At 39.4% G+C, this 17214-nt stretch overlaps 1 protein-coding gene across 1 annotated transcript; it reads right to left on the reverse strand.

Moving 5' to 3' along the window:
• Positions 1–57: 57 nt before the first annotated feature.
• Positions 58–11400, reverse strand: LOC107596136 (gap junction delta-2 protein-like). The gene is made up of 2 exons (XM_016286795.1): positions 11067–11400; positions 58–1817 (listed from the first exon to the last, which is right to left on the reverse strand). Exons 1-2 carry the CDS (start codon positions 11135–11137, stop codon positions 989–991), a joined length of 900 nt encoding a protein of 299 aa, XP_016142281.1. The 5' UTR covers positions 11138–11400; the 3' UTR covers positions 58–988.
• Between the last annotated feature and the right edge of the window lie 5814 nt (positions 11401–17214).

Genomic DNA, 17214 nt, shown 5'->3' on the forward strand with positions numbered 1-17214 from the left:
CTGTCCATTACAGAACAAATGCAGATAAACAACACAATTTAGTCTTTTTTTTCTTTCTTTTTTGTTTTTGGCAATCAATGTGTAATTCTTTTTAAATAATGGCAAAAGCTACACTTCAATGTGTGAAATACATTGATGATGTAATATCGATATTCTGAGATATGTACAGTAATGAATGGAGGGGTTGGAGAAAGGAATTCCGGGATTTGGACTGGGGACTGTGGTGTGTCAATGTTGATTTTTGCACGAGGATGGAGTCTCTTATGGCCCTCCAGCAAATGTGGGGGTGGTTTATCAGAAGATGAATGTTAGTTTTTTCTCTTCTTGCCTTGAATATTTAATAGCTATATCTATAAAACTATGCAGAAAGAGACAGAGAAAACAAAAGAGAGAAAGTGGGGGAGAGGCGTAGAGGAGTCTGTGCTGAGGTACAGTTTTATACTCTTGTTTGTCCTCCCTTTTTTTCTTTCTGGTTGTTCAAAACATGAGGGATGTCTCAGCATTGACCCTGGAGAACATTTTTCATATTTTACAATGTTTCTGAGTCACATGCTGAGCTGCTCTCTAGCCTTATCCCTCCATCTTTCCATCTCTTTTGACATCAAGCAACTCAAATCAGTTTTGTTTCTTAAATGTCTCTTTTTCTGTTGGAAGACTTTTGTTGTTAAGTGAGGCTCAGGAATATCAGTATGTGTGTGAGTGTGTGTGGTGTATACGTGTTTGTCAATTAAGTATGAGTCCCGTTCTGTTCCCCAGCGCTCACCATTAAAGTCTGAAAAAGCAGTTTTTTTCTCCATAATGTTGAGAATGCCAAATCTGATTTCCTCCAGTCCTCCCTCATCCGTTTGCTTTTTTGTTTTCACCCTACCCCTCTCTCACCTGTCCAAACTATGCAAAAAAATATGCAGTGTCAAGTGTGCAGCACAGGGCGTGGCCGTCGCCTCATCAGCCACTCCCAACCTTGTCTAAGCCCCTCCCCTATTCGCTGTCAGACATAGGCCGATTCGCTAGACTGGGTGCGGCCCAGGTTGGGCACTGAGGAAAGGTGGGACACATCCTTTTTCCGGATCTCACAAATGGACTTTCTGCGAGCCTGGACGCCACGGATGGCTGTCTTAATCTTCCGCCAGCCCAGATGGTTGAGCTCAGCCAAATTTAGCACCACACAGAGCCCGCTAACTGCGAACATGAACACCAGGAAAACTGTCTTCTCCGTGGGACGTGACACGTAGCATTCGACCTCCTTCACGCAAGGGTAGCGGTCACACTCAAACATGGCGGGAACATTGAATCCATACAGGAAGTACTGGCCGACAAGAAAGCTGATTTCCAGAACGTTCCGGAACACCACTTGTATGACATAGAAACGGGAGATGCCCTCCTGCTGACGGATCTTGGCACTTTTGGAGTATGTGACCCCCTGCGGAATGTTGGGAATGTCTTTCAAATCCAGACAGTCAGGGTCATCTTTGCTTTCCGGGTGCACCAGGATACCGTTGATGTTGCGGAGCTTGCGGCTCGGCGTGTGTCCATGGTCGATGTATGGGCCGTGCAGGAGGGAGTAACTGCGATCTTTGTACTTGGCAGACTGGTGCACTGAGTAAGTGATAAAACAGAGGCTGGGTGTACACACCAAGATGATCTGGAAAACCCAGTAACGGATATGGGAGATGGGGAAGGCTTTATCGTAGCAGGCCTGGTTGCAACCCGGTTGCAGCGTGTTACATATAAACATAATCTGTTCATCCTCATACACCTTCTCTCCCACTATACCCACGATCAGGATCCGGAATATCACCACCACTGTCAGCAGGATCCTTTAGGGGAGAGAAAAGAAGAGACAGAGAGAATCATGGGAAGGCAGAGATAGAGACGGGATTGAAGAGAGGAAGGAAGAAAAAAGGATTAGATTTCATTTTTCATTGCTTTTCAACAGCACAGAGCTACATTGCATTTCTAACTCCCCCTATCTTGCAGACACGTTGCAAAACAACTAAATAGTGAGTAATTACTGTAAGAAGCGAAGGTAAAGCAGGCATTTAACATTTCTAATCGACCTGCTACTCATTTTAAGCTTAAATTTTATATTATTAAATATTTAAAATATAATATAAAAAATTATTATATGTAATATAAAAAAAATTAAATTATATTTCAGCTTAATATGAAAAAAGTAAGCGATTCCTATTTTCCCTACATTCTTTATATTTTCCCACTTTTTGTTTCATTTTGACCAGCCTGACTCTGGTTCAACCAATGATGTGAATTTGTAGGCAGGGTTATCGATTTGTATGACTAAATGCCAGATGGGTAACCTGGGGCAAGTTCAAGCGCAAACCGGTGTGCACCGATTTGCTACGGTTTCCGGTTTGAACGACATGTTTCCTGGAAACGGTGTGCAACGGGGTTTGAGATGCGTTTTCTCTTGTTTGGTGGGTGTGTCAAACATGTCAGCCCAATCAGCAGCAACATGTATGTAAACCACACGGTATTAAAGAGACAGCTCGCACAATGTAATTAACATCCAAATAAATTCACAAGAGCACGTATATTGTTTGCACATGTTTATTTACATTAAAGGCAAAATAACTTAAATAATAAGGGCACAAGTATAGATCTGGAACTTTTTTAAGTCTGTCTAAATATCATTTAGTAATTGCAATGTCTTCTGGTCCATATCCTTTCCTTGGGAAGGTATGCTAAATACTGATTAATGTAACATAAAAATACTATACATATTTATATATTTTGCTATTGTATTATGGAGTGACACTTTCATAAACTTTTCTATACCCCTCTGATTATATAATGGTAAATATTACAATATCATAGCACAACAACAGTGATCAGCAATAATGATAAGCCTAATACTCACAATAAAAATAATAAGGTCATATAGATCATAACACAGTCTTGGAGGTAAGAAGTGGATTATCCTTCACCTGAAATGTTTGTCTTTTCATCCTGAAATGCGAGGCAAATGTTGGATCACAATAATTAGGAACCACAGTTTCCACAAATCCCTTCACTCGATTGGGATGTTCTCTTTTATTCTGGAAGGCAGGGGCAGTGACTGTACCATCGAGCGTATTTTGCAGTATTAAACATGTATTTATACCGATTTCATCAGGCTCCGAAAATTCTTCAAAAAGAACACAAAGAATGGCCTTCTCAGCTGCCATAGTTGCAACTCTTGCGTCATCAGAACAGGGTGTTCAACGCATCACCGTTTCCGTTTAAAAAACGTTTTGCACCGTTTTTGTCGGGGCTGAACGCAGCCCTGTTTGAAAAATCATTAAGTGTTTGAAAAATCATTAACTTAATGTGATGCTGCACAGACATGTTTTTATGACAGTAAACATTCTTTTCATGTAATCTTAATGTTGTATAATAAAACTGATTAAATATATATATAGAACTCACTTTTTTGGTATTTAAGTAGTCTAGGTGCTGATAAAGCTGTAAAGAGAGTACTGAATGAAAAGTGTTTTGTTGCTGCCTGTAGACATCTGAATGTTATTAAAACAAGAAATGATACTCTAAATTTGAAACTAAAACCATAGGTGAATCATTCAGTCATTTTTTCAAACCACTGATTCATTTAGAAGTGAAGCCTGTCTTTTGAATGGGTCACTGAATCATTGGCTCGATTCATTCAAAACTGAGGATTCATTCAGTAATGAAACCGTGCCGTGTTGCTCTGAGACTCATAACAGTTTTGTTCTGGCTTTGTTTGGAGCTGTTTTCATTCGCAAAATTGAGCAAAACAGACAATATTGTGTCTAAACTTTAAACCATATTAACTATTTATTGTATAAAAACTATTGTATAAAATAAATATCACATTTGTAATTGTGATATTCAGAAAAATTTGCACTCTTGCTCATGTGATATTGCTAAAAGTATATTATATAAGACAAAAAGCCATATGGAGCATGCCCTCATATCTGGAAATTTAGGCCATATAACAGCATTCTAGGCTACATCACACAGTCAGTCGTTGTCCTGAATCATGTTCATCAGCTACTGCATGCAACATAAGATGACATACAAGGCTGGGCTGGGCTGGGCTGGGTGTGTTAAATACCTTCATTTTAACGTGTTTTTATTTTCTAAATTAACATGTTAAATTGATAGCCCTACTGTTTATTTGACAAATATTGCATCTAATCCATTTCATCTGCGTTAAAGAAAGAAAATTCCATGCAAGGGTCAAAAAGTATATGACTTCACTTTGTCAAAGTTGAAGTCAAAAACACCTAACATTTTGGCTAATGTATATGGAGCCCTGGATATGACATGCTCTTGAAAAAATACAAGATATTGTGGCCCCAAATTAAGAATTCATTCACATGATTTAATAAATTTCTTGTTTCTTTGTTTTAGTCAAATCACGTTGTACTTTGCTCCTTTGTTTTAATTTGTGTAAATTGTGACAATGATTTAACTAAAACAGCGACAGAATTAATACATTGTGGGAATGAATTAAGACAATGTGGCCACAATTTAAGTAAAATTTACTAAAATGATAAACTAATTTTTTTTCCTGCAAGTCATGTGCAGGGCTCCGTACTAATGCTAGTGGTGCCGAAATTAAAAACGTCATCTTTATTAATGTACTGAAATATTGAAAATATCTGTGTAGGCCATTCAAGAGCACCTTTCATGTTTTAACATTCATTCACGTGTGGGTATGTGTGCAGGCATATGTTCCCTGCTGATGATAACTGGGGCATACTGCATCAAGGCCATCAGAGTTTGTGTTGGGACGACTGTCTGTTTATGTATCCCGATCTCTGCTCTCTTATCAGTTCTTTGGGAACTTGCAAACTTAAATCTGTACACAGTGGAAAATTAAATGAAGAAACATACACACACAGAAAACCAGACACTAGCACAGACTCAGACACATCTGATCATAGTGACAGATAAGAACAGAGGAGATGCGTGATCACACATGCAGCGTACTAATATGACATACAACACACAATATGAGTGTCCTGATGAGAACACCTTGAAGTTTTACGCATGGGACTCACGTGAGTGTGCCATTTAGAGAGCAACATCTCCACTCTTCTGCCTCACACACAACTGTCTCTCTCAACAGATGCAGCCTGAGCACTCAAATATTCCTCAAGTCTGTCTAGCTCTGTTTCTCACACACACAGATCCACACACACTGTTGTGCTAAGACCGTCCTTCACTAACAGTAACCTTGCTGTAGAACCAGCCATGACGTTATTTTATTGCAGGCTGGTCTTGATGCATGATCACATACATTTTCTCTCTCTCTCTCTCTCTCTCTCTCTCTCTCACACACACAGTGTGAGCTATATAGTACATATATACAGTATTTTTCATTCAGTATTGTATGAAACATGTAATCATAAAGTACTTGAATGATTTTTACAAAGCATGCCCTCATATCTGGAAATTTAGGCCATATAACAGCATTCTAGGCTACATCACACAGTCAGTCGTTGTCCTGAATCATGTTCATCAGCTACTGCATGCAACATAAGATGACATACAAGGCTGGGCTGGGCTGGGCTGGGTGTGTTAAATACCTTCATTTTAACGTGTTTTTATTTTCTAAATTAACATGTTAAATTGATAGCCCTACTGTTTATTTGACAAATATTGCATCTAATCCATTTCATCTGCGTTAAAGAAAGAAAATTCCATGCAAGGGTCACTACGGGAAGCAAAAAGTATATGACTTCACTTTGTCAAAGTTGAAGTCAAAAACACCTAATATCAGAGTGTTTTGTAAAATCATTAATGTCTTCACTGCCCTTTGATCAGTTTAATGCACTCAAGCTGAAACTGATAAATGAAAGTATTCATTTAAAAACTTTTGAAAAGTAGGATATTTCACAGGATAGAGCGTAATGAAGACAAACTGCTTGCTTTCTAACGGTGGAGAGTCACAAGAGCAGTTTCCCCCTCACAGACTTAATGAAAGTGAATGAGTTGAAATGATGAAGGCATTCCTGATGAATTTTCAGAGTGACTTTAGCAACTGTTTATACAATATCAGGGCAGTGATGGGCAGTCAATGCAAAAAAAATAGAGCTGTTTTGATATTTGTGCATATTTGTATTCTGAAAGTTAATTTGATGAAAAAGGTGATTTAAAGGTGTTCTTGTCACGGTTCATGGGTTCACTGACTCATTTTCGCTCTGTGTGTGTGAGTGGGTGTGTCGGTGATAGCTGCTGATTGTTGATCTGCGCCAGCTGTAGCTCATCAGCTCAGCTATATAACACCTGTGCTATCCGTCCTGTGTTGTCAGATCGTTTGGTGTTCCTGCTGTGTTCAGTTATCTGTTTCCTGGCCTTCGTATCATGGGAGTTCGGTTCCAGGATTCACCCCCAAGGATCGTATGTTCTCGGGATATCCACGGGTGCCCATTTGCGTCCCTGCGCTACCAAGAGTGACTATATCCTGCACATGCCTTGTTTAACTCTTGCCTTTGGTCTGGTTGGATCCTTTTCCTAATAAACTGTTATATTTCACATTCACAATTGAATCCTCCTTTTGTTCCCGTGACAGTTATTTTCAATGCTTCAAGGGACGCACAGTTTATTGCCTCAAAAAAAAAAAAAAAAGAATAAGTACACAGCCTTGTACCTTTTTCTCTTCATTCTTTTTCTTCCAAACAAGGTTTACGATGTTGTGATTCATTCGGCAGCAGGTTGATTTGGTTCATGACATAGAATTCTTCATTAAAGAAAGACATTTTTGAAATTGCTATAGAGAAAATGAATGTGAAAAGAATAATGTGATTATAATTTGCACTCTGAGTCAGAAGCTAATGTTAGCTCATTGCTGTCTAGGACGGTTAACACTAGTTTTAATGGACATATGGTGAACATTTGCGCTGTGCTAAGTAGGACAGTTATGACTCTTGCTCAAACTCAACTGCACTTTATTATAGTGTAACAGCAAGAGATGTTTCTTGGTTCTAACGGTGTAACCTTTATATAACACTTAATAATAATTACTGTAGGGTATGAAAAAAAAATTAACATTAGCTCTTTGCACTGTATCAATAGCCAAAGGCCCTGGTGGGTCTTTAAATTAGCAGCACATCCCCCACTCCCTGTGGCCGTTACTATAGCAACCACATAGTGAACCACTCTGCACTCTGCACTGTACCAGAGAGAGAGCAATAAGGAGGGAGAAATGATTGATGGAATATTGGGAAAGAGAGGAAAGAGTAGAGCCTGGAATGAGAGAGAAAGAAAGCAAGTGGGCGTACCAAGGGCACAGGAAGGAACAAACCTACATACCAAGAGTGTGGAAATGGGGGATGATGAAAAACACATAGGGACTGAGACATCTCAAGGTGAACTAAAGAGAGAAAGAAAGAGCTTGAATATGACAAGTAAAGGAAGGAGTCAAAAGGAGACAGACAAATGGACAGAGGCAGACTAGAAGAGCAACGGAACAAATAGACAGATGGAGAGAGATGACTGGGAGCAAGTACCGAGAAACAGCATATTCAGGAAATAAAGCATACTGAAGGACTACTTTTAAAGCACCTGGTATGTGTGCAGTAACACCCATATATTTCTTAGTAGTTTTTGTAGTTTTATAGTTTGCAGCAGTGTAATTTACATTGAACTGAGCATGTGTGATGGTGGGGCTTTGTGTGTGTGTGTGAGTATGCAACTGGAAATGTGCAATCTAAAAATGCAGAAAGTTTCCTGTGAGGGGTAGGTTTAGGTGTAGGGTTGGTGTAGGGCAATAGAATATACGGTCTGTACAGTAGAAAAACCATTACGCCTATGGAGAGTCCCCACAAGGATAGCAAACCAGACGTGTGTGTGTGTGTGTGTGTGTGTGTGTGTGTGTGTGTGTGTTGTGTGTTTGTGTGTGTGTATGTGTGTGGTATGATAAGAAAGAATGAAGGGCTGTGATAGCTTTTTCTTTTAAATAGAGTTCCTGTAGATCTGTCTGTAGAGCATGGTGCTCAACTTGCAGATTTTTAAATGTTTTTGAAATAAGTCTTTAATGCTCACAAAGGCTGCATTTATTTGATCAAAATACAGTCAGTGTTTTCTATTTGAATATATTTTCAAATGTAATTTATTTCTGTGATGGCTAGGCTGAATTTTCGGCAGCCATTACTGTCTTTAGTGTCACATTATCCTTCTGAAATCATTCTAATATGCTGATTTGATGCTCAAGAAACATTTCTTATTATTAGTGATGTTGAAAACAATGAAAAGAGTTGTGCTGCATAATATTTTTAGAAAACGGTTTGTTTGAAAAGTCATTTTGTTGTAACATTGTAAATGTATTTAGTGTCACTTTTGATCAATTTAATGTGTCCTTGCTGAATAAAATTATAAAAGTTAATAAATAAACTATTGTAATCCCAAACTTTTGAATGGTATTGTATATGTATTCCTACTTATAAAGTTTTCTTTTAGGAATAGGGTTAGCGATAAATTGCTATAGTATAGGAGGTAATTATTAAGGTTGGAGACTTCTTAATTGTAACACTAAATCAAGCATTTTCTGTAAATCTGCTTTGAAACATTATTTATGGGAAAACGTGCTATATGGATACTTGCATTGAATTGAATATGTTTATTTCACTCTCCCTCTCTAGCAGTGCAATAAAGATTGAGTGAAATATGAGCACATTACTCTCTCTGCTCCCGTCTCACAGGTGTCGCTATTAATCATCTGCATTTGCACAGTAGGTGTGTGTGTGTGTTGCAAGAGATTATGAAAGAGTGAGAATGATTATTCTTTCTATATTTAATCTGTGAAAGAATATCAGTAGTTATAGAGACGTGTTATAGTAATGAAAGGAGTGAGTATGTTGTCCAGACCAAACAGTAAATGGAGAAGGGTATAGATTACAGTGTTGTGACCACTTAAAACAATGGCAGAAAGAAAATATTGACTAGTCGAAACTACAACAGATCGGCTTTCAACTGCCAGCGCGCACAAACAGTGTTTGCATGTGCTTTTGTTAGGATCATTTTGGTAAAGAAAGATCAAAAATGCTCTGAACCATTTAGACTCTCTCCCAGCGAGGAAGAGAACAGAGACTGTGAGTGTGTGTGTTTCAATACTCATAAAGCCTGGGACTGAAAGTGGCTGGGCTGCAGTGTGTGTTTGTCTCTGTGTGTGTTCTGAGGGAGGGAGGGAGGTATTGCAGCAGCTGATGAATGATAGTAGAGGCTTTATTCATCAGTTCATTCATTTATTCTTTCTGTTCCTATGATTCCAGCCTCAAGTGCTTGTTCAGACCTCAAAGGAACAGAGAGAAGAACATGCTGATTACCTCACACGCTTACACATACATTAGCAGACACGTGTTTTCAACAACACAACACTGCCCTTCAAATTCCAAAACAAAAAAATAAGTTGAAAAATATTATTTTGTGTGTCTTTATCTATATGTGTGTATGTGGGTCTGATGGTCAGGCTTTGTCTACATTGTCATTGTGTGGATCAAATGTCCCTACATGTATAGTAAGAACTGAAATGGTAGAATAACAAATATATGTGTGAATTTCCCTCATATATAGTGTTACATAATGTATGTAATAGTTAGCAAACCTCAGACAACCCCACATTAAAGATTCATGAAACGATGGCAAGTCTGCTTCCCATTATGTGTCAGATGTTTCGTGATCGATTGATGTTAACTGATTGACTGCTTGTTTAAGCAGTGCTGGACTGATGGAAGTTTATTACATCAACTAAGGTGAAATCAGTATTCCTTTACAGGCTGAAGATTCATTAGATGAAAAAACACTTAAAGACATCTCTTGTGAGGCATGTTTGACAAAAAATACTGAGCAGGGAAGCACAAAATTTGACTCAAGCTATAAAAATTTCCTCATAAAATTATTAATTAACTGAACAATAAAATGTTAATACATAAAAGAAGTGAATAGATGCTGACAATGAGATGTTGACAATGAATTGTCATTGCAGTGAGGAAAGTGTCTATGTGTACTTGTGTTTTGATTGACTAGATTATATGAGCACGTTTTTCTCAGAACCATCACTTAGAATGCTGTTTTCAATATGTCTGTATAGAAATGACTTACATAAACTTAAGCATCCTGCACACACACACACTCACTTACATGCCCTCTGTGCAACAACCCACACACACACAACCTCTCACAGACATGGGAGAAGGGCGTACCCTTGATGTGAGGCTACCTGCAGTTAAGGTTAATGAGCACTGCAGAGAGTAGTGCTTACTCAAGTCTGACACACACACATACACAAATACACAAATGTGCACACGTTAAGCTCCCAATCAGAACATGCCTTCATGACACACATGGTTAGTGTGAGTGGGTGGGTGTTTATGTGGTAATGGGAGTGTAATATTCTTCCCTGATGCTGTCAATATGCTTTATATCAACTATTCATTTTCAGCAGCCATATTTATAATCTCTCTATCAATAGTAAATCTCTGGGTCCTAGTCTTTAAAGCCCATAATGCAGCCTATTGATCACTCACAATTTATTTTGCATTAAAGAGAGAGACCAATTGCAATGTATCCGGGTCTAAAATGACCAAGAACATATTTCTGTTCAAAAATGTATTTTTAAATGTTTTTGAAAGAAGTATCTTATGCTCACCAAGACTGGATTTAATTGATCAAAAATACAGTTAAACAGCAATATTGTGAAATGTTATTACAATTCAGAATATCTGTTTTAAGTTTTAATATATTTTAAAATGCAATTGCAATTGCATCCAAGCTGAATAAAATATTTATAGATTTATATATTATATATATTAGATATAGATAGATAGATAGATAGATAGATAGATAGATAGACATATCTATTCTTCATACATTACCTTAGGTTAATTCATACAATGTGCTTAAATGTAAAAATGTATTAGCATGTAGAAATTAACATTCACCTGGATTGACCTAATGCATTTACTAATGTGATAAAATTGAACCTTAATATATAAAGTTTTATCAGGATATTTTTATTGGACATTCCCCACTCATACACAGGAACAGTTCTTGTGTGAGGTGTGTGTATATTGCACTATAGCTCTTACCTGCCGATCATAGTAGAGTGCTGCTGTACCGCAGCCTCCAGCAATCTCTCCAATATAGTCCACTCGCCCATGATGCCGCGTTTATGGCTCTCACTCCTCCTCTGATCTTCAGCCTGAGCTGTCACAACCTCTGCCCTCAGCAACTTTTCCAGTGTCCCTCTGTTGACCTTTGATGGGATTCTTGGGGCTCCTCTTGAAAGCCGCAGCTGTGTGCGTCTGAGCGTGCGTGTGTGTCACGGTAGCGCTCTAGTGCGGAGATGAGCTAGTGTAGCATCTGCAGCAGAAAATCTGATGATGCTGAGGCACAGAGACTGCATCTCTCAGTTTCACACACACACACACACTGTCTACCTTCACTGTTTTATCTCTCTCAGGGTGTAGGACACTCTACTTGCTCTTGCATTGTACCCTGTGCTACAAATGCACACTCTCTCTACACCTATCTAAGCTCGATGGGATTCTTGGGGCTCCTCTTGAAAGCCGCAGCTGTGTGCGTCTGAGCGTGCGTGTGTGTCACGGTAGCGCTCTAGTGCGGAGATGAGCTAGTGTAGCATCTGCAGCAGAAAATCTGATGATGCTGAGGCACAGAGACTGCATCTCTCAGTTTCACACACACACACACACACACACACTGTCTACCTTCACTGTTTTATCTCTCTCAGGGTGTAGGACACTCTACTTGCTCTTGCATTGTACCCTGTGCTACAAATGCACACTCTCTCTACACCTATCTAAGCTTTTTCAACCCTTTCCTTCACATGCACACTCAACTCAAGCTCACACACACTCACTCACTTGACGGTCACTGCAGGCTCTCTTTTCCCATTAGTTGAGCAGAACGCTAAAGGAACACACATGCAAGAACACACGGATAATGATGCGGCTCTCTGAATCTCATAGCAATGCCTGAGCGCACCCTCACACACACATACACACACAGTATTGGCTGTGCACTAGTGTGTGGCAGTGGCAGCAGCAGACGAGGATCGTCAAGGTTACGTCCAGTTAAGTGATGAGCCTGTGGTCATGTCTGTGGCAAAGGGCTCAGTCTTCTTCAAACCTCAGCCTCTCTTCTCTCTCTTGCTCTCTCTCTCCACACCTTCCCCATTCTTTTCGCCTTTGTGCTGCACTGCTGTTGCTGCTGATGATACCTTTCCCTCTGCTCCTCCTCCTCTCTCTCTCTCTTTGCCTCTGTAACATGCCGTAAGCATGCCACCCAGCCTCCCTCCCTCTATCCCAGACCTGCTCTCATCTCCCCTCCCCTCTTCTTTCGCTCATTCTCCTCTGCTCTGCTGACTGTTTTACTTGTGCTGCTGTTTAGGATATGTGTGCTGCAGGAGCGAAACAGGTTTTAACCTTGTGCATGTATCCGGTCATCTACATCTGATCCTCAGTGTGTGCCACACACCTCTTTGGAATAAATGCTGAAAACAATGTATGGCCATGTCTGCAGAAATGATTGTAGTTGAAAATATTTCATAAATGCACTTGTATGTTGTCTTAACTTCCATATACAGTATATATATATACGTAAGTACATTAAAGTATACAAAACAATTGGATGAGCAACAAGATAAACAATGCAACAATATTACAGCAATATTAACAAAAGGTCCTCTAAGGTGATTTTCACTACAGCCAAAAATAGAGATGAAAAATGGTGGCAATTACGTTTGTAGGAAAGAAAAAAGCTGATGTGATACAGGAGACATGAACGTAGCACCTTTTCAGTTACCCGGAAAAGCGGTTCATATATACAGCGTTGCCATAGATGACGCTAAATATTAGGAAATATCTAACCAATATGTTGGGATTGACCAGTCAGAATAGAGCATTTCAATAAATCAGTCCCGGCACCAGGCCAGTCATGACAGGTGGGCAAATGCATACCGATAGAAAATCAAGTCACAGAAAGGCATTTATTAACGCTATTTATATAAGAAAATCTCCCCAACATGTATTTAATCCTGGAAACAATTGTTATACAGTGCATAACAACATTTAAGAAATCTACTACAGACACAAAAAGCACCAAAGCGAGCATTTACAGGCAGCGATTTCTCTATGTAATAATAAAAATATGAAACTACAGTCAGAAGAATTGGAGGCGTCAGTGTTTCAATGAATTGAACTTCCTCAATACGTGATCTTTCCACTCATTGTGCATTCCTTTGTCAAGTCTTTCTCAAAAGTGAGTTTTATCATGTGGGCCATTTGTGAATGCTAAATGCTTCTTCGCTGGTCAGAGAAAATCCACTTTAAGGTTGAGAATGAATTCTCACACATTGCTGTTGAGGCTCCAAGTGTCAGTCCAAGTTTAAAAGCAGTCACAACTGATGGCATTGTCATCAAGTTTTTCCAAAATGTTGTCAGTGTCCATTTTTGTGCAAAGGAATGTCTTAGCAATAGCATATTTGCTATCAACAAGCTCCATACCTGTCAGGTCCAACAGTGGTGTCAGTTTCATTTTGTCCAGAAAACCCTCCCCAACAGGATCCAGGGCTGCGAGAGCTTGAATGAGTTTATTGTTACAGTCTTCAAACCGTGCAGCCATTTCTATACTCACAGCATCAACCGAGCTGAAAGATGACGAAGTTCAGTCTTGTCACTGTGTTCGTGTTGTCCTGCGGTTTCCTCAACAGAGTAATGCTCCAAGTTCTTACTCACCGTGTGTTGTGTTTTGTTTGGCCTGGTTTCGTTTGGGACCAGATCGCAGCTAATTGTCCAAAGCTCATTGAACTCTTCCTCTGATCGAAGCTTCTGAACACATGAACTGAACACTGAACTTAATGGCTAAGCATAAATCAGTGTTTTCTGCTTGAAGTATTTTGTTTGCTGGGTCAAGAAGTTTCAGTATCTTATGTACCATAACTGCAGTAAAGCTGAAGTTAGGTTCTATCACTGATTGCACCAGTCCCTTAGCCTCAACACGAATGTCTGTTCCATGAGCATGATCATTACTTAAGTCCACCTAAAATGAACATATATCTCCCAGGGACTTAAGATTAACACAAACTGTGTCCAGATGGCCTGTTCATCGCTGATCCAAGAACCGATTTAACTTTTTGCATCCACAACTTTACACGGCTGTAGCAACGGGGTCTACAGCTTATACTACTAAACCTCTGTTTCGTTTAGTTAAATGTACGATACTTGCATTGCCTTGGCCGTTGAACGAGCGTCCGGATGCAGTCTTGGATGAAAGTCTTGATGGTTTAAAGGTTTGGTGGTGTTGGAGACGCGATCACGTTCTTCTGGGTTTGAAGAGTGATGAATTCCAAAAGATGCAATTCTGACTCGGTGGTGGTCAGAAGAGTTTTTTTCTCAGATGGAAAGTGATGAGAGAAGAGCGCAAAGCTAGAGAGACATCAGCTGAGATCCGAGGATCTTTGATGAATGGAAAGACAAGGCCGCAGCCTGGCACAAACTTATGTTTGAATTAATTTTAAACTTAAAATTTCTAGAACTTGCACCCATATATTTAAAAGGTTGGCACTTGTATTTCATTCAGTTAATTTTCTTATATCGCCCATATCTCTTTCTTTTCTCATTTCTCTCACTGTCCATCACTGCAGCCATATGATTCTGAGTGCTGCATTTATTTGATTACAGTTTTTCTCGATTGCTTAAACACATTTCTTGAAACTATGCCTCATATTCTCAAAACAGTAAACACAAATCCATAACGTCTCACCCAATTCCCCAAACATCCTATTTTCAGGTCAAAATGAAGCTCTACACTCAAAACCATTCACTCTTGCTGAAAGACCAAACTTTGGCCTCAGACATCACACACAAGCCCTCAAAAACACACACACTACAGCATAGTCTTACACACTGGTGAGATAAATTCAAAACAATACTACAAAAACCAAATGCATGCCTGATCCACCCCTGGCATCAGCTGAAATGTATAGTCAGGCTTCTTCCATTCCATCATCTCTGTGTCCTACAAAAATAGAAGTACTGATTACTGTAACTGTAACATCCTTTTTACAAAATGGAAGCAGACATAAACTCTATCTGTATGTAAGGCAATTTGATGCTTGTGTTGTAACAGAGTACAGCACTCAAAAGTTACAGTAGAGTACACTGAGGTACACCTACCTGTTTTCCTCCCTGGAGGTTCTTATGATCAAGGCGACGGTGAAGCAACTTAAGTTTGGCTGAACTCATTGCCCAGCCTCCCTCATAGTCATGCCATGGATAAGGACATGGTCAACTAGTGGCACGAATTTCATCTGAGACGCCTTGTCTCCTTGCCCCTCATCCTCATCCTCCTCCACTCCTTACTGCTCTTGCTCTTCCTCTTCATCTTCCTCTTCCTCCTCCTCCTCCTCCTCCTCCTCCTCTCTGGTGTCCTCGACCTTTTCAATCACATCTCTCTGGATCCATTGTTCCAAAACTGAATGAACTGACTTGGGCTCTTTTATCGATCTATTGAAGGTTCTGATTGGTGTGTGATAAATTTTGTTTCCACGTGGGTAACTGTGTGCTAATTGAGCTCAAGCTATGCTGACTTGAGTGAACAATATTGAATGCTAGTGCTTTCTAAATGACAACATGGTCTAGGCAATGAGAAATTAAGGTATTTGTGTGTAGAGTTTTGCAGTGACAGTTCAACAAATCTGATTCATGTGTCAAAAAGGGGAATGGTGTTTATAGTTTAGGGTAATGGGTGTGCTTTTTGATAAATGGCGTTATGGGTTTTGAAATTTTAGTTCAAAAGCCTGGTGATAGTGTTTAAGCAATCAAGAAAAACTGTAATATTTCGGGTTGATTCCCTCCCCCTTCCCTCCTTTTGCACGTTCCCTCATTTCACCTCTGCCATGTGACTCAGAGACTAGGAGTGTGAAGACAGGGAAATAGGAAAAAAAATGATTCAATCAACATTTAAAGACTGGATGTCCAATCATTTTGATAGAACACCTACTTAAACTGTAATTTACATGAATGCGTATTTATATGGGTCTCTGTAGCTGCTGTATGATGACTGATACAGCTCAACTGTGTGCAGGCATGAGTGTGTGTGTGTGTGTGTGTGTGTGTGTGTGTGTCGGTGTGTGTGTTGGTGTCATGGTAACGTTGTGTATAATTGCATTAGTCTTGTTCTGCACAGAGAGTGGAGAGGAGTTCACTATCCAGATAAGCAAGCAGCCATTAACCTTTCTCACACTCTCACTGCCTGCGTGACTCTGAAATGAAATAGTTAATCACAGAGCAGCGATGTCATTGTGGAGAGGGGGGGGGGGGGGGTTGCATTATGGGTAAGGACATGCTGACTTTGGCTATGTCAGGTGTTTTTACTCTCATAATGCACATACGCATGAAAACTCAAGATGTTAACGGTGTGGGTTGGAGGAGGGAGGGTTTTCTTCATGGTCCGACTGTCAGGACTGCTGTTTCAGGGAATTAACCATTTTTTTTGAGTGGCTGTGTGCTTGAAGGCAGGAGGCACAGGTGTGTCATCTGTGACCTACAACAGCTATTTCTCTTTTTCTCTCTCACACACATCCGATCAAATTACATAAACATGAGTGAACATGGGGGTATTCAATGTGGATTCGAAACTAACTATCTATCTATCTATCTATCTATCATACTCTCTCATTATATATTTATCTAAAAAAAATAATGTTTCCCAGTTTCCACAAAAATATACAGCACCACAATTGTTTTCATTATTGATAATGATAAGAAAGGTTTCTTGAGCACTTAATCAGCATAGAATATTAAAACAGAACAGTAATTTGAAATTGTAATAATATTTCACAGTATTACTTTTTTACCGACCCCAAACTAGTGTAAATAGCACATCGCTTAAAATGCTGCTGTTGTCATAGTGTATAGAATATATCACTATTTTCACTTAGAGTAAATAGCATCTACTTTCACTTAGTGTAGATATCATCCGATCTGGTATGTAATGAAAAAAAGGAAGAAGAGAGGGTTCGGCAAAAGGCAAATTCGAACTCCAGTCAATCGCATCACATGCTTCATCCACAAGCATCGCTCTTTATGACCTGCGCCACTGCAGACGCAAACAAACTTCCGTAATCTTCTGTAAGTTCATGTATTTGAAATAAAAAATGGAATTTAGAAATTTAAAACACAGGCATTTCTTAAAGTATGAGATTGACAGACACAT

The sequence above is a fragment of the Sinocyclocheilus grahami genome, unplaced genomic scaffold (assembly GCF_001515645.1).
Source record: "Sinocyclocheilus grahami isolate Dianchi unplaced genomic scaffold, SAMN03320097.WGS_v1.1 scaffold215.1, whole genome shotgun sequence".
Lineage (NCBI taxonomy): Eukaryota > Metazoa > Chordata > Actinopteri > Cypriniformes > Cyprinidae > Sinocyclocheilus > Sinocyclocheilus grahami.